Here is a 25015-nt window from a genome sequence, read left to right as displayed (position 1 = left end):
GACGAGGCCGGCGGCCCCGCGTCAGAAGGGAGACGAGGCCGGCGGCCCCGCGTCAGAAGGGAGACGAGGCCGGCGGCCCCGCGTCAGAAGGGAGACGAGGCCGGCGGCCCCGCGTCAGAAGGGAGACGAGGCCGGCGGCCCCGCGTCAGAAGGGAGACGAGGCCGGCGGCCCCGCGTCAGAAGGGAGACGAGGCCGGCGGCCCCGCGTCAGAAGGGAGACGAGGCCGGCGGCCCCGCGTCAGAAGGGAGACGAGGCCGGCGGCCCCGCGTCAGAAGGGAGACGAGGCCGGCGGCCCCGCGTCAGAAGGGAGACGAGGCCGGCGGCCCCGCGTCAGAAGGGAGACGAGGCCGGCGGCCCCGCGTCAGAAGGGAGACGAGGCCGGCGGCCCCGCGTCAGAAGGGAGACGAGGCCGGCGGCCCCGCGTCAGAAGGGAGACGAGGCCGGCGGCCCCGCGTCAGAAGGGAGACGAGGCCGGCGGCCCCGCGTCAGAAGGGAGACGAGGCCGGCGGCCCCGCGTCAGAAGGGAGACGAGGCCGGCGGCCCCGCGTCAGAAGGGAGACGAGGCCGGCGGCACCGCGTCAGAAGGGAGACGAGGCCGGCGGCACCGCGTCAGAAGGGAGACGAGGCCGGCGGCACCGCGTCAGAAGGGAGACGAGGCCCGCGGCACCGCGTCAGAAGGGAGACGAGGCCCGCGGCTCCGAGTCAGAAGAAGAGGAGACCAACCGCTAAGACAGAAGGAAGAGGAGCATTAGGTAGCACCATAGGGAGATGTACTGATGGTACATCTCTGGGACTGCCATACCTTGGCATAATGGGAAGGGTGTCCTTCAGCACAGAGTATACTAGATTTAGTAAAGAAGTAGTCTTCAGTAGATCCCTAGCTGCCATGGAAACCCCATCAGGACATCACGATTGCACAGATGGCTGCAGGATATAAACACCAGCTGTCCAAAGGCAAAATATTTTTTCCCCCTTCATAAACAGAACTAATAAAATAGACCTGTATATCTTGTAAATAATGGATACACTATAGGATACAAGAGTTATTAAATGTTCCGATCCCACTGCGTTTACCCCCAATGAACATGAGTGGGATGGCGTGAAATGAGGTTACACACGGCTAGACTCAACGTGACTGAAAGTATGCAGATCGAATGTGTGGTCACGAGATCGCGCGCTTTCTCTGCCGACAGAGGACAATCCCGACAGCGAGCGGAGTGCGCACTGTGAGGACTTGGAAGTCTGCAGTCGCATAGAGAGACTGCAGACTTTTAGCAAAGGACTGAACAAACACCTTTAAGGGTTGGTCATTGATATTCAGAACAAGATCGGAATGGGGTCCTATTGCTGGGACTCTCATTGATCCAAAATGTCTGGTATTAGTATTTAGCTTCAAGTGTTCAATCTGCCAGGAGTAACAAAATAATTTAAAGCTTTGAAAGGTGAATATTTCATAACTTACCGGATGTCCGGAATCTCATCTGTACTGCTGCTCAGCAGAAGAGGGATTAGCTTATGGAAATAGGAATATCGATCCCGGAGCTCCAAGAGCCAGGTGCCCACCACAGTAGTAACAGCAAGGCGAACCTGCAACATTAAGTAGAAGATGACCCCTCTACATATGACCAATATACAGATATCCGGGTATCGAGGCACATTTTCTCCAGATTTTGCCAATCCCAAATCTAGAAAGAATAGCACAACCCTCCACATTTAATCCCGGGGGGCCCCCCATGTTTTTGTCTGCATTGGATATGGATAGGGACCCATCCTACGGTCACATCCCTCCCCCGCACTTGTCCACAATCAAGCATGAAAATGGGAATGTCTGTCCCTTTAACGTTTCAGTGCTTGCTGTGAAAGTCTTGGATCTGTTCCAGTATAGAGCGTCGTTAATGGGAAGTGATTGCCCCCAATTAACAGTCTATGCTTCTAGCACTAAACAGCTTGTTTTGATTGAAAAACTTAATGATGAAATTGTTGGATGGGAGCGAAAGGTATCTGCTGGCATCAAGGGCTTGTTATGCCAACCATCCTACTGAAGAGCTTCCTCTTTGGCGAGCGCGGCTTCAGCCCACACGCTACGAGAGGACCAATCTGTGACAGCAGACCCATCACAACCTTTACAGAGAAGCGTGGGGAAGGAATGTGGAGCGCGGCTGTACAATGGCTGGGAATACGCACGCCGCCAGAATTATCCTGTAAGGACTGCACTACACCATCTTCAAGGAATCTGCCACCGGAGAAGATCTTGCTTCATTAAGATCAGCGCCATAGACAATGAATGGAGCGGCCAGCATGCTCCTTTGTGAATGTCTGGAGATTGGGAGAAGGGCGACCCAGAGGTCGGACCCCAACCCATCTGCAAGTTGTCACCTAACCTTTGGATAGGTAATAACTTTCAATAACGGGAATAGAATGTGAACCTTAAAATATTAGTCTGGCGTGTGTCACCTTTTCTTCCTTTAGGCATTCACCATTTTTCTTGTATAATTGGTTCCTTTGAAGGCAGATTCAGAGAAGCATGGTTCCTCTCATCCGAGAGAATCGGATTAATTATGCAAATCAAACTCTGATCAATGCTCTCGAATGAGGAAAAGACAGAGAATAAAAAAAGTTTCAATCTTCTCCATTCTGTCACGCCGTGGAAACTGGACTGCACTCAAGATGCCCTTCGAGTGCAGTCCGACGACTTCCATAGACTCACTGACTTGCATGATCGAGTGAATCTGAATATCAGCATGAATAACGCTTGTCTGGGTGCGATCCGATTTGTTGTTGGATTACACGATCGTCTGCACCTGCCCTGAAGGGGACGCAAAGTCCTTTGTTGGTGCCCTACATGTCTTAGAAGTGGAATCTATTGTCACTGCTCAATTCTAAAGATGTCGGCCATTATTTCACGGTGTAAAATATATATAACAGGTACTCAACTCCCGCACCGGCGACTTCCCAGTGATGTCCGCTGCCTTCGGATCATATGTGTGATACTGTTATGCCACGAGAGAGCTGCAGACAATCAGTGGCCGCTAACGGGTGGGAAGTTTGAGAACTACCTTAAACAAAACTCAGATCTATGTCCAAGGGAAGTGTGAGAACTACAGGCCAATAGCAGTCGCTGATTAGCCGCAGCGCTCACGTGGCCTTACAAGGTCACACAAGTGCCCCCAGTCCCAACGCGGACATTGCTGGGAAGGCGATTGTACAGGAATTGAGAATGTTAGGAATACATTATTTAAGAAAGGGTTGTCCGACTAGTGGACATGTGGATACGTTATAAAGGACAAGAGTGGGGCAAAAAATGTAATTAAAAGAAAATGGTCTGATGTGCGGCTTTGGCTCTAATGGAAAGTAGTGAAGAGAGATCTCAGCGGTCACTGATGTGAGGGACCAACAGAGTGAAGGTTTCTTTGTTAAAGGGGTTGTCCACTACCTTGATACTGAAGACCCCATCCTTAGGAAAGGACATCAAAAACAGATTAATGGGGGTCTTACACCCGGCAGCCCCGTAGCTGTACATAAACAATGAATGAAACAGTACGGCTCGGCTCCATACACTGCACATCCGGCTGCGCCCCCCAGCAGAGCAGAAGACAATTGATTGATGGGTGTGCTGGGTATAAAGAAGTGGACAATTCCTTTAACAGCCAGCTAATCAGTAGCATATTAGCCCCCTATAAATGCCCCAAATGATCCTTGAATGAAAATTACTAAGGGGCGCATAACCTTCCCCCACCAAGTCATTTACCACATGCGTGTTATAAAGATGTCCGCTATTCGGACAAATACTTCTCAATCCGAGTGTTTGCTCCCGTTAAAATAAAGACACCTACATATTCATCTCACCGACTTCACTGTCAGCGCCTTCAGATGAGTCGAACGTCAGCAGATACTCAGGGTGGTGGCGGCGGCGGCGGCTGCTCTCGGACTTTCTCTTCCTGTTCAATTAGTCTGAAGGTGCGGACAGTGAAGCCGGCGCTAATTGTGTGCAGGGCTCTAGGAGATCCAGGGCCGACACCACTGGATCAGCGCCGGCACAGGAGGGGGATTACAAGTACTTTTATTTTAACACTCACACTGAGAAGGGGTAGTCCGAGTAGTGGTTAAAGTCCCTGTTACATGGGCCAAGCTAGGCCATTTAATGACCACTGATCGGCTAGATGCAAGCCAATCGGCAGTCGATTAAAGCACAACTCCATTTTTTTATTATTACAGCACTTGGTGGTGGTTATAATGCAAGTTCCTTGCGCCTAGTCTTAGGCTGGGTTCCCATTGCGTTATGGGACCGCGTTTAACGGACAGCGTTGCACGGCGAAATTAACAACGCGTCCGTTAACGCGCCCATTGAAGGTAATGGGAACGCGCTTCACTAGCGCGTGCCTTGTTCGGCACGCGCTAGCGACGCGCCGGTGATTCCTGGCGCGCCGCGGACGCTGCTTGCAGCGTCCGAGGCGCGCCCGCGGTCCGTTCCCCGCTCTTGCAGATCGGGGATCTGCGAGAGCGGGGACGTTACCGCGACCCCGACCGCAGCCCCATAGAAAACATTGCGTTAGCGCAATCCGCTAGCGCTAAACGGATTGCACTAACGCAATGTGACCCTAGCCTTATACTTAACAGATGCCATCTTGATTTGTTTTCGCCACCGCTCTGCTCAGTCTCAAGCAGTTTGTGACCTGCCAGATTTCAGCGTTTCCTGGGCGAGCGGGAAGTCACAACTCAATGTAAGTCTATGAGAAGCAGAATGAGGGGCTCATAGCCTGACACAGAGCTTGTGACCAATACTAGTCATGAACGAGGTGCTATCTAAGCATGTTCGGGTCTAACAGAGTGGCTTTGGCGTGCTCAAATTATATGTTTGAGTCCCCGCGGCTGCATGTCTCGTGGCTCTTCGACAACTGCAACACATGCAGGGATGGATGACTGATTGTTAGACAACCCCTACATGTGTTGCTGCCGCGCGGACTCATACATTGTTTAAGCACGTGGAAGACACTCTGTTAGCATCCGAGCATGCTCAGATAACACCTTATCCCAGCACGCTCACTCAATACTGTTACCTCTGACTTCCGGCCAATCAAGTTGATCATTGCACCTGACTGACAAGCGCTTTGATCGTTCATCGGGCGATTGCTGATGTGTTGACTGGCCAATAGTTCCTAAAACACGCATTCATTGACTACTGACCCATCTAAACGGGCGATTAGCCTAAGAGATTTCACCGACATTACCTACCTGAGGCGAATCATCGAACAGTCTCTGCGCTAGATGAGAGAGGACGTCGTCCACAGACTTGCCATTGCCGTACTGTATCACAGCCCCCGTTGTCTGGATCACAGCTATACGCACTTTCGAATGCTGGTGGGAGATCGTCTGCATTAGGGGTTTAATGAGGGATTCAGACTGCAGGTGAAAATGTTCTGAAAAATACATATGGCACGTAATATCATTATTGAAGAGTTATGTCCACAATAATAAAAATGTTTTATAGGTTCAGAGTAAAAAAAAAATATATATATATTCCATTCATCACAGAGAGAACTAGCGCGTTAGCCGACGAGCCCTCCAATCCTTCCACCTCCTGCTGCGCTGTTAGGTCTGATCTCGCTGCAGAGCTGTGTGATCAGGAGAGTAGACTGTCAGTCATTACATGACTCACACTGGTAACGCCTCTAGCATTCACAATAATCTCTAAGGGCAAATTCTCAGGGCGATCTATGTCCCACCCGTAGATCTTAACAGCTCATTTACATATTAAGACATATGTTGATTTCTCTGGGATAAGACATCGGATCACAGATGAGGTCACATTTGCGAGTGAAATACGAGACACTTGCACGAGTCTCTCGCCTCAATCTCCGGCACTTGGGACAGGAACGTGCGGGTGCGTGTATTTCGATGCAGCTGGACGCTCCGGTCCCGAGTGCCGGCATTGAGGTGAGTTTCTTGCATTGCACTTGCAATTGTGGCCAGCAGGGTTGATCCTACTGACATTCCCTTTAACAAAATGCTTCTTCTGCTCCCCTTCCTCTCACAATCTTGGTTGTCGGAGAGGCGTTGGGCTCCTCATTAGTGATGAGCGGACCTGTGGAAATTCGGGTTTTGGTCCAGTTCGGGTACTAGAACTTGAACTCTATTGAAATAATTGGAGGTGGAAGCTTTGCCTTGGCTGTGTCGTCGGAGGAGCACAGGGGGACACTCGTTGTCTAGGACAGGGGTCCCCAACTCCAGTCCTCAGGGCCCACCAACATGTCATGTTTTCAGGATTTCCTTAGTCTTGCCCAGGTAATAATTGCATCACCTGTGAAATGCAAAGGAAATCCTGAAAACATGACCTGTTGGTGGGCCCTGAGGACTGGAGTTGGGGACCCCTGGTCTAGGAGACCGGTTACCGCTGATAACACTGCAGAGGTGACATGTAACCTAGGCAACAAGCGGTATAAAATAGAACTGAAAATCCCTCCAGAGAGGATTTTTAATAAGCCGGAAATTGCAAAAGTTGTTTGTTTTTACGAGAATTTTCCAGTTTTAATTCTGGAGAAACCCATAGGGGTATTATTATTATTATTATTTATTTATATAGCACCATTGATTCCATGGGGCAGTACATGAGAAGGGGTTACATACAAGTTACAGATATCACTTACAGTAAACAAACTAACAATGACAGACTGATACAGAGGGGCGAGGACCCTGCCCTTGCGGGTATAACTGCTTCTATTTATGACTAGATGGTGGCCCGATTCTAACGCATCGGGTATTCTAGAATATGCACGTAGTATATTGCCCAGCCACGTAGTATATTGCCCAGAGCCACGTAGTATATTGCCCAGAGCCACGTAGTATATTGCCCAGCCACGTAGTATATAGCCCAGCCACGTAGTATATTGCCCAGTCACGTAGTATATTGCCCAGAGCCACGTAGTATATTGCCCAGTCACGTAGTATATTGCCCAGCCACGTAGTATATTGCCCAGAGCCACGTAGTATATTGCCCAGAGCCACGTAGTATATTGCCCAGCCACGTAGTATATAGCCCAGCCACGTAGTATATTGCCCAGTCACGTAGTATATTGCCCAGAGCCACGTAGTATATTGCCCAGCCACGTAGTATATTGCCCAGAGCCACGTAGTATATTGCCCAGAGCCACGTAGTATATTGCCCAGCCACGTAGTATATTGCCCAGCCACGTAGTATATTGCCCAGTCACGTAGTATATTGCCCAGAGCCACGTAGTATATTGCCCAGAGCCACGTAGTATATTGCCCAGAGCCACGTAGTATATTGCCCAGAGCCACGTAGTATATTGCCCAGAGCCACGTAGTATATTGCCCAGCCACGTAGTATATTGCCCAGCCACGTAGTATATTGCCCAGTCGCGTAGTATATAGCACAGAGCCACGTAGTATATTGCCCAGTCACGTAGTATATAGCACAGAGCCACGTAGTATACAGCACAGAGCCACGTAGTATATTGCCCAGCCACGTAGTATATTGCCCAGTCACGTAGTATATTGCCCAGTCACGTAGTATATTGCCCAGAGCCACGTAGTATATTGCCCAGAGCCACGTAGTATATTGCCCAGAGCCACGTAGTATATTGCCCAGAGCCACGTAGTATATTGCCCAGAGCCACGTAGTATATTGCCCAGAGCCACGTAGTATATTGCCCAGAGCCACGTAGTATATTGCCCAGAGCCACGTAGTATATTGCCCAGAGCCACGTAGTATACAGCACAGAGCCACGTAGTATATTGCCGAGCCACGTAGTATATTGCCCAGAGCCACGTAGTATACAGCACAGAGCCACGTAGTATATTGCACAGCCCACGTAGTATATTGCCGAGCCACGTAGTATATTGCTCAGCTACGTAGTATATTGCCCAGTCACGTAGTATATTGCCCAGTCACGTAGTATATTGCCCAGTCACGTAGTATATTGCCCAGTCACGTAGTATATTGCCCAGCCACGTAGTATATTGCCCAGCCACGTAGTATATTGCCCAGCCACGTAGTATATTGCCCAGCCACGTAGTATATTGCCCAGTCATGTAGTATATTGCCCAGCCACGTAGTATATTGCCCAGAGCCACGTAGTATATTGCCCAGAGCCACGTAGTATATTGCCCAGAGCCACGTAGTATATTGCCCAGAGCCACGTAGTATATTGCCCAGAGCCACGTAGTATATTGCCCAGTCACGTAGTATATAGCACAGAGCCACGTAGTATACAGCACAGAGCCACGTAGTATATTGCCGATCCACGTAGTATATTGCTCAGCTACGTAGTATATTGCCCAGTCATGTAGTATATTGCCCAGTCATGTAGTATATTGCCCAGTCACGTAGTATATTGCTCAGCTACGTAGTATATTGCCCAGTCATGTAGTATATTGCCCAGTCACGTAGTATATTGCCCAGCCACGTAGTATATTGCCCAGCCACGTAGTATATTGCCCAGCCAGGTTTGTCACAGGTTAAAAAATAAACATATACTCACCTTTCCGAGGGCCCCTTGTAGTCCACGGCAGCTTCCGGTCCCAGGGTTGGTATGAGTGCAGGGCCTGTGATGACGTCGCGGTCACATGACTGTGACGTCATGGCAGGTCATTCTCCCATGCCATCTTTGCCACCGGAACCTGCAACAGAAGATGGCGGCCGGCGCGAGCGACTACAGAGGGTGAGTATAGCAGGTTTTTTTTAATCATTTTTAACATTACATTTTTTACTATTGGTGCCGCATAGGCCGCGTCAATAGTAAAAAGTTATGGACACACAGGGTTAATAGAGGCGGTAACGGAGTGCGTTACCCGCGGCATAACGCGGTCCGTTACCGCCGGCATTAACCCTGTGTTAGCGGTGACCGGAGGGGAGTATGCGGACGACAGGCACTGACTGCGGGGAGTAAGGACTGTGCCCGTCGCTGATTGGTTGTGGCAGCCATGACAGGCAGCTGGCGAGACCAATCAGCGAATGAATAACCGTGACAGAAAGACGGAAGTGACCCTTAGACAATTCTATATAAGCTGGGAGGGGTAGCGCTGCATGGACATTACCTGGCACGCTCCGGGCATAGCTGGCAGCGCAGCGGCAGCTCTCCTTCCTTACATCGGGGAAGGGATCCACTATGGTCCTCTGCAGGATCCTGACCATCTCCTCCAGGTAGGGGCCCAGCCTCCGGCCACACACCTCCACCAGCAGGGTGAGGAGCTCGGAGAGGGCCAGCCTCAGCTCCTCGGAGGGCTCCAGCAGCTCGGGGCCCCCCAGGCGCTGGGTGATGGCCGGCACCAGGTAGGGCAGCGCCTCCTCGGGTCTGGGCACATTGGTGGCACAGTGAGTGAGGATGTGGACGGCGATCTCCCTGCACTTCTCCATGGGGTCTGCCAGGGACCGGAGCAGCGCTTTCAGCAGGTCCATGAAGACTTCCTGCAGGTCCCCGCTGGAGAGCCGCCGGTCCTCGGCTTCCCTCTGTATGGCGGCCAGGGCCCTCTTCCTTGTGCTCTTATTGTCGTCATTCAGGCTGTTAATGTGCCGAGCCAGGGCCTGAGACACCTCACCGGCCGCACGCTGCTCTCCCTCCGCCGCCGCCATCTTTGTAACCCCTGGTAACCAAGCGCTCCCCAGTACACAGCCGAGAAACGAGCATTCAAACGCGCCAAACTTTATTAGCAACGCGAACAGTACAGCAGAGCGGCCGGCTAGAGTTGCTAGGCAACCCGTGCTTGACCCCCTGTATCAATGTTTTCGTTTTTGCCTCCTCTTCTTCCTAAAGCCATGACTTTGTATTATTTTTTCCTTTGAGGGCTTGTTATTTTAATTTTTTTTTTAAACAGAACATGTTTGACACCATTCCTGTACTGGAAAGCAGGAAAAAGTGGTGTGAAATGGTGAAAATGCACAATTCTGTCAGTTTTCTTGCGTTTAATTTCGTTGCACGGTAAAAACGACCTAGAAAAATGATTCTCCGGGTCCGTCCGATTACAGCAATACCAAACTTGTGTAGGTTTTTATTAGATTTTTACTGGTTAAAAATATTTTAGAACATTTTCTGAGGGCCGGTCTTTATTATTCTGTCGACGTCATTTTTCTTGTCAAATTTGTACTTTTTATTGGTCCCTTTTTACGGTACATATGAAATTTTAATAGTTTTTTATTGCTTTTTTTTTTTTGCGTGAGGTAAATTGACCGAAAAACTGCAATTTTGCAAATATCTTAAAGGGGATGTCCAAGAGACAGTATTTCATTTTTTTTTTACTATGTGCCTAAGCACTAACAGGCAGGGAGTAGCTATCTACCTACCTGTTGTGGCCGGTGCAGACCTCTGCTGGAACATGACCGCTCCTGCCGGCGATACAGGGGCTTCCGCTAACGTCATGTCGACAGAGCAGCGGCTACTCTTCTGCTCTACTGATGGAGCGTGACTGCCGGCGTCATGATGAATGATAGATGGCTCCCCGCTACATAACTGCAGGGAGCCAGCTGTCAATTAGCACTGAGATGAGATGAGTGAACAGGACCTTTAAAGTTCAGGGTTCGTACTGGACACCTAGATTCTGGTGCTGAACTCCGAACACGGATTTCTCCTGGAAGTCCGTTTTACAGTTCTGGAGTCCGGGGACAAGACAGAGAGATATTCCAGCTCCAAAGTTCTGGTCCTCATTGATTTCAATAGGTTCCAGGTTCAGGTTATACTTTGGGTACAGTTCCGATACTCGAACCGGACTTTGGACGAAAGTTCGGTCAGGTACCAGAACCCGAGCTTCCACGGTTCCACTCATCCTTAATCGGCACCAAGTCAGTAGTCACGCCCCTTCAACAGAGCTGCCCTGTTGACATAAAGCAGCTGAATCGCTGGCAGGAGCGGTCGGTGCCCAGTTTATACTCAAACCGAACTTTGGACTAAAGTTCGGTCGGGTACCAGAACCCGAACTTCAACGGTTCCAATCATCCCTAATCAGCACCAGGTCTGTAGTCACGCCTCGTCAAGAGTTGGCCCTGTTGACATGAAGCAGCTGAATCGCTGGCAGGAGCGGTCGGTGCCCAGTTTATACTCAAACCGAACTTTGGACTAAAGTTCGGTCGGGTACCAGAACTCGAACTTCCACGGTTCCACTCATCCCTAATCAGCACCAGGTCTGTAGTCACGCCTCGTCAACAGAGCTGCCCTGCTGACATTAAGCAGCTGAATCGCCGGCAGGAGCAGTCAGTGACAAAACTGATACTCGAACCGAACTCTGGACTAAAGTTTGGTTGGGTACCAGAACCCGAACTTCCACGGTTCCACTCATCCCTAATCAGCACCATGTCAGTAGTCACGCCTCGTCAAGAGTTGGCCCTGTTGACATGAAGCAGTTGATTCACCTACAGGAGCTGTAGATGACCACTCTGAGCCGATGCCGGGTACAACTGTCAGATTTTCAGCAATTATCTCTGCCTGTTAGTACTTAGGCCTATTGTAAAAAATAAAATTGTCCTGAAAAAAAAAAACATTTACGGGGCTCAGTAATGTTATATTTCGATAGATCACTATGGGCAGCATAGTGGCGCAGTGGTTAGCACTGGAGTCCTGGGTTCAAACCCATCCAAGGACAACATCTGTGTTTGGTGGGTTTCCTCCAAAGACATATTGATAGGGAATGTAGATTGTGAGCCCCAACGGGGACAGTGACGATAATGTGGGCAACCTGTAACGCGCTGTGGAATATGTTAGCGCTATATAAAGATTATTAGATCACACTTTTAGTTACTTGCCAATACCGAATATGTCTTTTATTCATAAATGTATTCATATGTTTTTTTGGATGAAGAAAAGAGGGGTGTGCATCACTAAATCGATGTATTCATTAACACTGGACAACAATACTCCCATAGAGAATAGTTGACGACCACACCCAATTGGCTAAAAAGATTATATTGATATAAGGGGAACAGAGGGTCAACTCTCAGGAATGGAGAAGAACAGAAATTCAACAAAACAGCGGCATTTAAACCTGGGGAAAAAAACAACGAAACATATTTTTGGCAAATGTCAGGTTCTCTTTAAAATGAAGGGTTCACACTTGGCTCCTGACATTTGTAGATTGCGCTGATGATTCCAATGAGACCAATAATCCACTTATTCTCACACATTTTGGTCTGGTCCAGCAGAGACTGGTCAGATACGTGTAGGTGTAAAGGCCCCCAGGACGACTGTTCATGTGACTGTTCGCTCCCAATCGTTCCAATAATCACATCCAGTGTTCACACCACAAGTGACAAAACGCCTATATCTCACACAGCGTACAACGGAGACCAACAAGTGTGCACACATTGGTAATGGTGGGGTTCAAAGTGTTTGGTCTTCACCAAGCAACTAATATGGCCCATTACATTAATGGTTAATATCGAGTGATGATCGGTAGATTCCACTTATTTATAAAATGTATAGAGACTAGTGATACTGGTGATAGCAGTGATACTAGTGACAGTAGTTGTGACAGCAGTGATACTAGTGACAGTAGTGGTGACAGCATTGATACTAGTGACAGCAGTGGTGACAGCAGTGATACTAGTGACAGTAGTAGTGATATCAGTGATACTAGTGACAGTAGTAGTGACAGAAGTGATACTAGTGACAGTAGTGGTGATAGCAGTGATACTAGTGACAGTAGTAGTGACAGAAGTGATAATAGTGACAGTAGTGGTGATAGCAGTGATACTAGTGACAGCAGTGGTGACAGCAGTGATACTAGTGACAGTAGTGGTGATAGCAGTGATACTAGTGACAGTAGTGGTGATAGCAGTGATACTAGTGACAGTAGTAGTGACAGAAGTGATACTAGTGACAGTAGTGGTGATAGCAGTGATACTAGTGACAGTAGTAGTGACAGAAGTGATAATAGTGACAGTAGTTGTGACAGCAGTGATAATAGTGACAGTAGTTGTGACAGCAGTGATAATAGTGACAGTAGTGGTGATAGCAGTGATACTAGTGACAGTAGTAGTGATAGCAGTGATACTAGTGACAGTAGTAGTGACAGAAGTGATACTAGTGACAGTAGTTGTGACAGCAGTGATAACAGTGACAGTAGTGGTGATAGCAGTGATACTAGTGACAGTAGTAGTGATAGCAGTGATAATAGTGACAGTAGTGGTGATACTAGTGACAGTAGTAGTGATAGCAGTGATAATAGTGACAGTAGTGGTGATACTAGTGACAGTAGTAGTGATAGCAGTGATAATAGTGACAGTAGTGGTGATACTAGTGACAGTAGTAGTGACAGAAGTGATAATAGTGACAGTAGTAGTGATAGCAGTGATACTAGTGACAGTAGTAGTGACAGAAGTGATAATAGTGACAGTAGTTGTGACAGCAGTGATAATAGTGACAGTAGTGACAGAAGTGATACTAGTGACAGTAGTAGTGATAGCAGTGATACTAGTGACAGCAGTGATAATAGTGACAGTAGTAGTGACAGAAGTGATAATAGTGACAGTAGTAGTGATAGCAGTGATACTAGTGACAGTAGTAGTGACAGAAGTGATAATAGTGACAGTAGTTGTCACAGCATTGGTGACAACAGTGATACTAGTGACAGCAGTGGTGACAGCAGCGATAAGTGACAGCAGTGGTGACAGCAGTAGTGACAGCAGTGATACTAGTGACAGCAGTGGTGACAGCAGTGATACTAGTGACAGCAGTGGTAATAGCAGTGATACTAGTGACAGTAGTAGTGACAGCAGTGATAATAGTGATAATAGTGACAGCAGTAGTGACAGCAGTGATACTAGTGGCAGCAGCAGTGAAATCAGTGATACTAGTGACAGTAGAAGTGACAGCAGTGATAATAGTGACAGAAGTGGTGACAGCTGTAGTGACAGCAGTGATAATAATGACAGAAGTAGTGACAGCAGTGATACTAGTGAACTAGTGACAGTAATGACAGCACTGGTGACAGCATTGATAATAGTGACAACAGTAGTGACAGCAGTGATACTAGTGACAGCAGTGACACTAGTGACAGCAGTGGTGACAGCAGTAATAATAGTGACAGCAGTGGTGACAGCAGTGATAATAGTGACAGTAGTGGTGACAGCGGTGATATTAGTGACAGCAATGGTGACAGCAGTGATACTAGTGACAGCAGTGATACTAGTGACAGCAGTGGTGACAGCAGTGGTGGCAGCAGTGATAATAGTGAAAGCAGTGGTGACAGCAGTAGTGGCAGAAGTTATACTAGTGACAGCAGTGGTGACAGCAGTGGTGACAGCGGTGACATTGACAGCCGTGGTGACAGCAGTGATAATAGTGACAGCAGTGGTGACAGCAGTAGTGACAGCAGTGATACTAGTGACAGCAGTGGTGACAGCAGTGATAATAGTGACAGCAATGATAATAGTGACAGGAGTGGTGACAGCAGTGATAATAATGACAGCAGTGGTGACAGCAGTGATACTAGAGACAGCAGTGGTGACAACAATGGTGACAGCAGTGATAAGTGACAGCGGTGGTGACAGCAGTGATAATAGTGATAGCGGTGATATTAGTGACAGCAGTGGTGACAGCAGCGGTGACAGCAGTGATAATAGTGACAGCAGTGGTGACAGCAGTGATAATAGTGACAGCAGTGATAATAGTAACAGCAGTGGTGACAGCAGCGGTGACAGCAGTGATAATAGTGACAGCAGTGGTGACAGCAGTGATAATAGTGACAGCAGTGGTGACAGCAGTGATAATAGTGACAGCAGTGGTGACAGCAGTGATAATAGTGACAGCAGTGATAATAGTGACAGCAGTGGTGACAGCAGCGGTGACAGCAGTGATAATAGTGACAGCAGTGGTGACAGCAGTGATAATAGTGACAGCAGTGGTGACAGCAGTGATAATAGTGACAGCAATGGTGACAGCAGTGGTGACAGCAGTGATAATAGTGACAGCAGTGGTGACAGCAGTGATATTAGTGACAGTAGTAGTGACAGCAGTGGTGACAACAGTGATACTAGTGACAGCAGTGGTGACAGCAGTGATATTAGTGACAGTAGTAGTGACAGCAGTGGTGACAACAGTGATACTAGTGACAGCAGTGGTGACAGCAGCGATAAGTGACAGCAGTGGTGACAGCAGTAGTGACAGCAGTGATACTAGTGACAGCAGTGGTGACAGCAGTGATACTAGTGACAGCAGTGTTAATAGCAGTGATACTAGTGACAGTAGTAGTGACAGCAGTGATAATAGTGACAGCAGTAGTGACAGCAGTGATAATAGTGACAGCAGTAGTGACAGCAGTGATACTAGTGGCAGCAGCAGTGAAAGCAGTGATACTAGTGACAGTAGAAGTGACAGCAGTGATAATAGTGACAGAAGTGGTGACAGCTGTAGTGACAGCAGTGATAATAATGACAGAAGTAGTGACAGCAGTGATACTAGTGAACTAGTGACAGTAATGACAGCAGTGGTGACAGCATTGATAATAGTGACAACAGTAGTGACAGCAGTGATACTAGTGACAGCAGTGGTGACAGCAGTAATAATAGTGACAGCAGTGGTGACAGCAGTGATAATAGTGACAGCAGTGGTGACAGCGGTGATATTAGTGACAGCAATGGTGACAGCAGTGATACTAGTGACAGCAGTGATACTAGTGACAGCGGTTATATTAGTGACAGCAGTGGTGACAGCAGTGGTGGCAGCAGTGATAATAGTGAAAGCAGTGGTGACAGCAGTGATAATAGTGACAGCAGTAGTGACAGCAGTGATACTAGTGGCAGCAGCAGTGAAAGCAGTGATACTAGTGACAGTAGAAGTGACAGCAGTGATAATAGTGACAGAAGTGGTGACAGCTGTAGTGACAGCAGTGATAATAATGACAGAAGTAGTGACAGCAGTGATACTAGTGAACTAGTGACAGTAATGACAGCAGTGGTGACAGCATTGATAATAGTGACAACAGTAGTGACAGCAGTGATACTAGTGACAGCAGTGACACTAGTGACAGCAGTGGTGACAGCAGTAATAATAGTGACAGCAGTGGTGACAGCAGTGATAATAGTGACAGTAGTGGTGACAGCGGTGATATTAGTGACAGCAGTGATACTAGTGACAGCAGTGATACTAGTGACAGCGGTTATATTAGTGACAGCAGTGGTGACAGCAGTGGTGGCAGCAGTGATAATAGTGAAAGCAGTGGTGACAGCAGTAGTGGCAGAAGTTATACTAGTGACAGCAGTGGTGACAGCAGTGATACTAGTGACAGCGGTGACATTGACAGCCGTGGTGACAGCAGTGATAAGTGACAGCAGTGGAGACAGCAGTGATAATAGTGACAGCAGTGGTGACAGCAGTGATACTAGTGACAGCAGTGGTGACAGCAGTAGTGACAGCAGTGATACTAGTGACAGAAGTGGTGACAGCAGTGATAGTAGTGACAGCAGTGATACTAGTGACAGCAGTGGTGACAGCAGTGATAATAGTGACAGCAATGATAATAGTGACAGGAGTGGTGACAGCAGTGATAATAGTGACAGCAGTGGTGACAGCAGTGATAATAATGACAGCAGTGGTGACAGCAGTGATACTAGAGACAGCAGTGGTGACAACAATGGTGACAGCAGTGATAATAGTGATAGCGGTGATATTAGTGACAGCAGTGGTGACAGCAGCGGTGACAGCAGTGATAATAGTGACAGCAGTGGTGACAGCAGTGATAATAGTGACAGCAGTGGTGACAGCAGTGGTGACAGCAGTGATAATAGTGACAGCAGTGGTGACAGCAGTGATAATAGTGACAGCAGTGGTGACAGCAGTGATAATAGTGACAGCAGTGGTGACAGCAGTGATAATAGTGACAGTAGTAGTGACAGAAGTGATAATAGTGACAGCAGTGGTGACAGCAGTGATAATAGTGACAGCAGTGATAATAGTGACAGCAGTGATAATAGTGACAGCAGTGGTGACAGCAGTGATAATAGTGACAGCAGTGGTGACAGCAGTGGTGACAGCAGTGATAATAGTGACAGCAGTGGTGACAGCAGTGATAATAGTGACAGCAGTGGTGACAGCAGTGATAATAGTGACAGCAGTGATAATAGTGACAGCAGTGGTGACAGCAGTGATAATAGTGACAGCAGTGATAATAGTGACAGCAGTGGTGACAGCAGTGATAATAGTGACAGCAGTGGTGACAGCAGTGATAATAGTGACAGCAGTGGTGACAGCAGTGATAATAGTGACAGCAGTGGTGACAGCAGTGATAATAGTGACAGCAGTGGTGACAGCAGTGATAATAGTGACAGCAGTGATAATAGTGACAGCAGTGGTGACAGCAGTGATAATAGTGACAGCAGTGGTGACAGCAGTGATAATAGTGACAGCAGTGGTGACAGCAGTGATAATAGTGACAGCAGTGGTGACAGCAGTGGTGACAGCAGTGATAATAGTGACAGCAGTGGTGACAGCAGTGATAATAGTGACAGCAGTGGTGACAGCAGTGGTGACAGCCACACAGCCATCGGCAATAAAAGAGATGAGTGAAAACGAGGTTGTGTGACGTCAGAGGCGGCAGTGTCAGCGCTGGAGCCCGGGCCCCGACACCTCTCATCTCCGCTCCGGTAAGCCTCGTACCCCGTCCTGTCCCCGGCCAGACTCCCGCTGCACCCCCCTCCCGGACGCTGCAGCACCCTCCTCCTCCCGCCTTCCTCGGATATAACGGTAAGGAGCCGGTCCTCCTCCATCCCCGCACTCGGGGCCGGGCGCAGAATACCGCGGGTCACCAGTGCCGCTCGCCGTGCGGTAAACAACCCGCTCATCCGCCCGCCGCCCCGTATATTCTCCATCACACAGCGGTGGGGCCTACGGGCAGATGCAGCAGAGCCGAGCGGCTCATGTCACGATCAGCAGCCCTCACCGTGCGTCGTGATAGCTGCGACATATTATATTATAAATGCAGCAGGATGTCCTGCAGTCCTGGGGGGCACGGCCTGATATCGTGACACAGTCCGCTCTGCTACAACCGTGCCCATCACCGGCAGACACTGCACAGAGGGGAGAGGAGGGGACTGACCGTGTACTCACAGCTGTGTATCCATACTGAGCCACCACAGCTGGGGGAAGGGTATATACAGGGCAGGTATAGTATATACTGAGCAGATATAGCCCTAGTGTATACAGAGCAGATATAGTATATACAGAGCAGATATAGCCCTAGTGTATACAGAGCAGATATAGTATATACAGAGCAGATATAGCCCTAGTGTATACAGAGCAGATATAGTATATACAGAGCAGATATAGCCCTAGTGTATACAGAGCAGATATAGTATATACAGAGCAGATATAGCCCTAGTGTATACAGAGCAGATATAGTATATACAGAGCAGATATAGCCCTAGTGTATACAGAGCAGATATAGTATATACAGAGCAGATATAGCCCTAGTATATACAGAGCAGATATAGCCCTAGTGTATACAGAGCAGATATAGCCCTAGTGTATACAGAGCAGATATAGTATATACAGAGCAGATATAGCCCTAGTATATACAGAGCAGATATAGCCCTAGTGTATACAGAGCAGATATAGCCCTAGTATATACAGAGCAGATATAGCCCTAGTGTATACAGAGCAGATATAGCCCTAGTGTATACAGAGCAGATATAGCCCTAGTGTATACAGAGCAGATATAGCCCTAGTGTATACAGAGCAGATATAGCCCTAGTGTATACAGTGCAGATATAGCCCTAGTGTATACAGAGCAGATATAGCCCTAGTGTATACAGAGCAGATATAGCCCTAGTGTATACAGAGCAGATATAGCCCTAGTGTATACAGAGCAGATATAGCCCTAGTGTATACAGTGCAGATATAGCCCTAGTGTATACAGAGCAGATATAGCCCTAGTGTATACAGTGCAGATATAGCCCTAGTGTATACAGAGCAGATATAGCCCTAGTGTATACAGAGCAGATATAGCCGTAGTATATACAGAGCAGATATAGCCCTAGTGTATACAGAGCAGATATAGCCCTAGTGTATACAGAGCAGATATAGCCCTAGTGTATACAGTGCAGATATAGCCCTAGTATATACAGAGCAGATATAGCCCTAGTGTATACAGAGCAGATATAGCCCTAGTATATACAGAGCAGATATAGCCCTAGTATATACAGAGCAGATATAGCCCTAGTGTATACAGAGCAGATATAGCCCTAGTGTATACAGAGCAGATATAGCCCTAGTGTATACAGTGCAGATATAGCCCTAGTATATACAGAGCAGATATAGCCCTAGTGTATACAGAGCAGATATAGTATATACAGAGCAGATATAGCCCTAGTGTATACAGAGCAGATATAGCCATAGTGTATACAGAGCAGATATAGCCCTAGTGTATACAGAGCAGATATAGCCCTAGTGTATACAGAGCAGATATAGCCCTAGTATATACAGAGCAGATATAGCCCTAGTGTATACAGAGCAGATATAGTATATACAGAGCAGATATAGCCCTAGTATATACAGAGCAGATATAGCCCTAGTGTATACAGTGCAGATATAGCCCTAGTATATACAGAGCAGATATAGCCCTAGTGTATACAGTGCAGATATAGCCCTAGTATATACAGAGCAGATATAGCCCTAGTATATACAGAGCAGATATAGCCCTAGTGTATACAGAGCAGATATAGCCCTAGTATATACAGAGCAGATATAGCCCTAGTGTATACAGAGCAGATATAGCCCTGGTGTATACAGAGCAGATATAGCCCTAGTGTATACAGAGCAGATATAGCCCCAGTGTATACAGAGCAGATATAGCCCTAGTATATACAGAGCAGATATAGCCCTAGTGTATACAGAGCAGATATAGCCCTAGTGTATACAGAGCAGATATAGTATATACAGAGCAGATATAGCCCTAGTATATACAGAGCAGATATAGCCCTAGTGTATACAGAGCAGATATAGCCCTAGTGTATACAGAGCAGATATAGTATATACAGAGCAGATATAGCCCTAGTGTATACAGAGCAGATATAGTATATACAGAGCAGATATAGCCCCAGTGTATACAGAGCAGATATAGCCCTAGTGTATACAGAGCAGATATAGCCCTAGTGTATACAGTGCAGATATAGCCCTAGTGTATACAGAGCAGATATTGCCCTAGTGTATACAGAGCAGATATAGCCCTAGTGTATACAGAGCAGATATAGCCCTAGTGTATACAGAGCAGATATAGCCCTAGTGTATACAGTGCAGATATAGCCCTAGTGTATACAGAGCAGATATAGCCCTAGTGTATACAGAGCAGATATAGCCCTAGTGTATACAGAGCAGATATAGCCCTAGTGTATACAGTGCAGATATAGCCCTAGTATATACAGAGCAGATATAGCCCTAGTGTATACAGTGCAGATATAGCCCTAGTATATACAGAGCAGATATAGCCCTAGTGTATACAGAGCAGATATAGCCCTAGTGTATACAGAGCAGATATAGCCCTAGTGTATACAGTGCAGATATAGCCCTAGTATATACAGAGCAGATATAGCCCTAGTGTATACAGAGCAGATATAGTATATACAGAGCAGATATAGCCCTAGTGTATACAGAGCAGATATAGCCATAGTGTATACAGAGCAGATATAGCCCTAGTGTATACAGAGCAGATATAGCCCTAGTGTATACAGAGCAGATATAGCCCTGGTGTATACAGAGCAGATATAGTATATACAGAGCAGATATAGCCCTAGTGTATACAGAGCAGATATAGTATATACAGAGCAGATATAGCCCTAGTATATACAGAGCAGATATAGCCCTAGTGTATACAGTGCAGATATAGCCCTAGTATATACAGAGCAGATATAGCCCTAGTGTATACAGTGCAGATATAGCCCTAGTATATACAGAGCAGATATAGCCCTAGTATATACAGAGCAGATATAGCCCTAGTGTATACAGAGCAGATATAGCCCTAGTATATACAGAGCAGATATAGCCCTAGTGTATACAGAGCAGATATAGCCCTGGTGTATACAGAGCAGATATAGCCCTAGTGTATACAGAGCAGATATAGCCCCAGTGTATACAGAGCAGATATAGCCCTAGTATATACAGAGCAGATATAGCCCTAGTGTATACAGTGCAGATATAGCCCTAGTATATACAGAGCAGATATAGCCCTAGTATATACAGAGCAGATATAGCCCTAGTGTATACAGAGCAGATATAGCCCTAGTATATACAGAGCAGATATAGCCCTAGTGTATACAGAGCAGATATAGCCCTGGTGTATACAGAGCAGATATAGCCCTAGTGTATACAGAGCAGATATAGCCCCAGTGTATACAGAGCAGATATAGCCCTAGTATATACAGAGCAGATATAGCCCTAGTGTATACAGTGCAGATATAGCCCTAGTGTATACAGAGCAGATATAGTATATACAGAGCAGATATAGCCCTAGTATATACAGAGCAGATATAGCCCTAGTATATACAGAGCAGATATAGCCCTAGTGTATACAGTGCAGATATAGCCCTAGTATATACAGAGCAGATATAGCCCTAGTGTATACAGAGCAGATATAGCCCTGGTGTATACAGAGCAGATATAGCCCTAGTGTATACAGAGCAGATATAGCCCCAGTGTATACAGAGCAGATATAGCCCTAGTATATACAGAGCAGATATAGCCCTAGTGTATACAGTGCAGATATAGCCCTAGTATATACAGAGCAGATATAGCCCTAGTGTATACAGAGCAGATATAGCCCTAGTATATACAGAGCAGATATAGCCCTAGTGTATACAGTGCAGATATAGCCCCAGTGTATACAGAGCAGATATAGCCCTAGTGTATACAGAGCACATGTAGCCCTAGTGTATACAGAGCAGATATAGCCCCAGTGTATACAGAGCAGATATAGCCCTAGTGTATACAGAGCAGATATAGCCCCAGTGTATACAGAGCAGATATAGCCCTAGTGTATACAGAGCAGATATAGCCCTAGTGTATACAGAGCAGATATAGCCCTAGTGTATACAGAGCAGATATAGCCCTAGTGTATACAGAGCAGATATAGCCCTAGTGTATACTGAGCAGATATAGCCCTAGTGTATACAGAGCAGATATAGCCCTAGTGTATACAGAGCAGATATAGCCCTAGTGTATACAGAGCAGATATAGCCCCAGTATATACAGAGCAGATATAGCCCTAGTGTATACAGAGCAGATATAGCCCTAGTGTATACAGAGCAGATATAGCCCTAGTGTATACAGAGCAGATATAGCCCTAGTGTATACAGAGCAGATATAGTATATACAGAGCAGATATAGCCCTAGTGTATACAGAGCAGATATAGCCCTAGTGTATACAGAGCAGATATAGCCCTAGTGTATACTGAGCAGATATAGCCCTAGTGTATACAGAGCAGATATAGCCCCAGTGTATACAGAGCAGATATAGCCCTAGTGTATACAGAGCAGATATAGCCCTAGTGTATACAGAGCAGATATAGCCCTAGTGTATACAGAGCAGATATAGCCCTAGTGTATACAGAGCAGATATAGCCCTAGTGTATACAGAGCAGATATAGTATATACAGAGCAGATATAGCCCTAGTGTATACAGAGCAGATATAGCCCTAGTGTATACAGAGCAGATATAGCCCTAGTGTATATAGAGCAGATATAGCCCTAGTGTATACAGAGCAGATATAGCCCTAGTGTATACAGAGCAGATATAGCCCTAGTGTATACAGAGCAGATATAGTATATACAGAGCAGATATAGCCCTAGTGTATACAGAGCAGATATAGCCCTAGTGTATACAGAGCAGATATAGCCCCAGTGTATACAGAGCAGATATAGCCCTAGTGTATACAGAGCAGATATAGCCCTAGTGTATACAGAGCAGATATAGCCCTAGTGTATACAGAGCAGATATAGCCCTAGTGTATACAGAGCAGATATAGCCCTAGTGTATACAGAGCAGATATAGCCCCAGTGTATACAGAGCAGATATAGCCCTAGTGTATACAGAGCAGATATAGCCCTAGTATATACAGAGCAGATATAGCCCCAGTGTATACAGAGCAGATATAGCCCTAGTATATACAGAGCAGATATAGTATATACAGAGCAGATATAGCCCTAGTATATACAGAGCAGATATAGCCCTAGTGTATACAGAGCAGATATAGCCCTAGTGTATACAGAGCAGATATAGCCCTAGTGTATACAGAGCAGATATAGCCCTAGTGTATACAGAGCAGATATAGCCCTAGTGTATACAGAGCAGATATAGCCCTAGTGTATACAGAGCAGATATAGCCCTAGTGTATACAGAGCAGATATAGCCCTAGTGTATACAGAGCAGATATAGCCCTAGTATATACTAAGCAGATATAGCCCTAGTGTATACAGAGCAGATATAGCCCTAGTGTATACAGAGCAGATATAGCCCTAGTGTATACAGAGCAGATATAGCCCTAGTGTATACAGAGCAGATATAGCCCCAGTGTATACAGAGCAGATATAGCCCTAGTGTATACAGAGCACATGTAGCCCTAGTGTATACAGAGCAGATATAGCCCCAGTGTATACAGAGCAGATATAGCCCTAGTGTATACAGAGCAGATATAACCCTGGTGTATACAGAGCAGATATAGCCCTGGTGTATACAGAGCAGATATAGCCATAGTGTATACAGAGCAGATATAGCCCCAGTGTATACAGAGCAGATATAGCCCTAGTGTATACAGAGCAGATATAGCCCTAGTGTATGCAGAACAGATATAGCCCTAGTGTATACAGAGCAGATATAGCCCCAGTGTATACAGAGCAGATATAGCCCTAGTGTATACAGAGCAGATATAGCCGTAGTATATACAGAGCAGATATAGCCCCAGTGTATACAGAGCAGATATAGCCCCAGTGTATACAGAGCAGATATAGCCCCAGTGTATACAGAGCAGATATAGCCCTAGTGTATACAGAGCAGATATAGCCCTAGTGTATACAGAGCAGATATAGCCCTAGTGTATACAGAGCAGATATAGCCCTAGTGTATACAGAGCAGATATAGCCCTAGTGTATACAGAGCAGATATAGCCCTAGTGTATACAGAGCAGATATAGCCCTAGTGTATACAGAGCAGATATAGCCCTAGTGTATACAGAGCAGATATAGCCCTAGTGTATACAGAGCAGATATAGCCGTAGTATATACAGAGCAGATATAGCCCCAGTGTATACAGAGCAGATATAGCCCCAGTGTATACAGAGCAGATATAGCCCTAGTGTATACAGAGCAGATATAGCCGTAGTATATACAGAGCAGATATAGCCCCAGTGTATACAGAGCAGATATAGCCCCAGTGTATACAGAGCAGATATAGCCCCAGTGTATACAGAGCAGATATAGCCCTAGTGTATACAGAGCAGATATAGCCCTAGTGTATACAGAGCAGATATAGCCCTAGTGTATACAGAGCAGATATAGCCCTAGTGTATACAGAGCAGATATAGCCCTAGTGTATACAGAGCAGATATAGCCCTAGTGTATACAGAGCAGATATAGCCCTAGTGTATACAGAGCAGATATAGCCCTAGTGTATACAGAGCAGATATAGCCCTAGTATATACTAAGCAGATATAGCCCTAGTGTATACAGAGCAGATATAGCCCTAGTGTATACAGAGCAGATATAGCCCTAGTGTATACAGAGCAGATATAGCCCTAGTGTATACAGAGCAGATATAGCCCTAGTGTATACAGAGCAGATATAGCCCTAGTGTATACAGAGCACATGTAGCCCTAGTGTATACAGAGCAGATATAGCCCCAGTGTATACAGAGCAGATATAGCCCTAGTGTATACAGAGCAGATATAACCCTGGTGTATACAGAGCAGATATAGCCCTGGTGTATACAGAGCAGATATAGCCATAGTGTATACAGAGCAGATATAGCCCCAGTGTATACAGAGCAGATATAGCCCTAGTGTATACAGAGCAGATATAGCCCTAGTGTATA

General features: G+C 46.7%; 2 protein-coding genes and 1 pseudogene across 4 annotated transcripts in view; 2 read left to right on the top strand and 1 right to left on the bottom strand.

Annotated features, from left to right (window-relative positions):
- DNAAF5 (dynein axonemal assembly factor 5) overlaps positions 1-9604 on the bottom strand; it is a 53993-nt gene extending 44389 nt beyond the window's left edge. The window contains exons 1-3 of one of the 2 annotated variants that reach the window (XM_069734265.1): positions 9056-9604; positions 5234-5418; positions 1464-1588 (exon numbers count right to left, since the gene is read on the bottom strand). In XM_069734265.1, the coding sequence (XP_069590366.1) occupies positions 1464-1588; positions 5234-5418; positions 9056-9590 (845 nt within the window). In that variant the 5' untranslated portion in view covers positions 9591-9604. The remainder of the gene's footprint in view (positions 1-1463; positions 1589-5233; positions 5419-9055) is intronic. The other variant, XM_069734264.1, reaches the window with a different exon arrangement.
- A 2785-nt stretch (positions 9605-12389) lies between these two features.
- LOC138646145 (dentin sialophosphoprotein-like) lies at positions 12390-17508 on the top strand (annotated as a pseudogene).
- Positions 17509-17528: 20 nt separating this feature from the next.
- Positions 17529-25015, top strand: part of PRKAR1B (protein kinase cAMP-dependent type I regulatory subunit beta) — a 189975-nt gene continuing 182488 nt past the window's right edge. Inside the window, exon 1 of one of the 2 annotated variants that reach the window (XM_069734254.1) lies at positions 17529-17585. The gene's annotated coding sequence lies outside the window, so the exon portion shown is untranslated. Of the gene's footprint in view, positions 17686-25015 lie in introns of both variants that reach the window. The other variant, XM_069734253.1, reaches the window with a different exon arrangement.

The sequence above is a fragment of the Ranitomeya imitator genome, chromosome 7 (assembly GCF_032444005.1).
Source record: "Ranitomeya imitator isolate aRanImi1 chromosome 7, aRanImi1.pri, whole genome shotgun sequence".
In the NCBI taxonomy this organism is placed as follows: Eukaryota; Metazoa; Chordata; class Amphibia; order Anura; family Dendrobatidae; genus Ranitomeya; species Ranitomeya imitator.
This window is presented reverse-complemented; position numbering and strand designations above follow the sequence as displayed.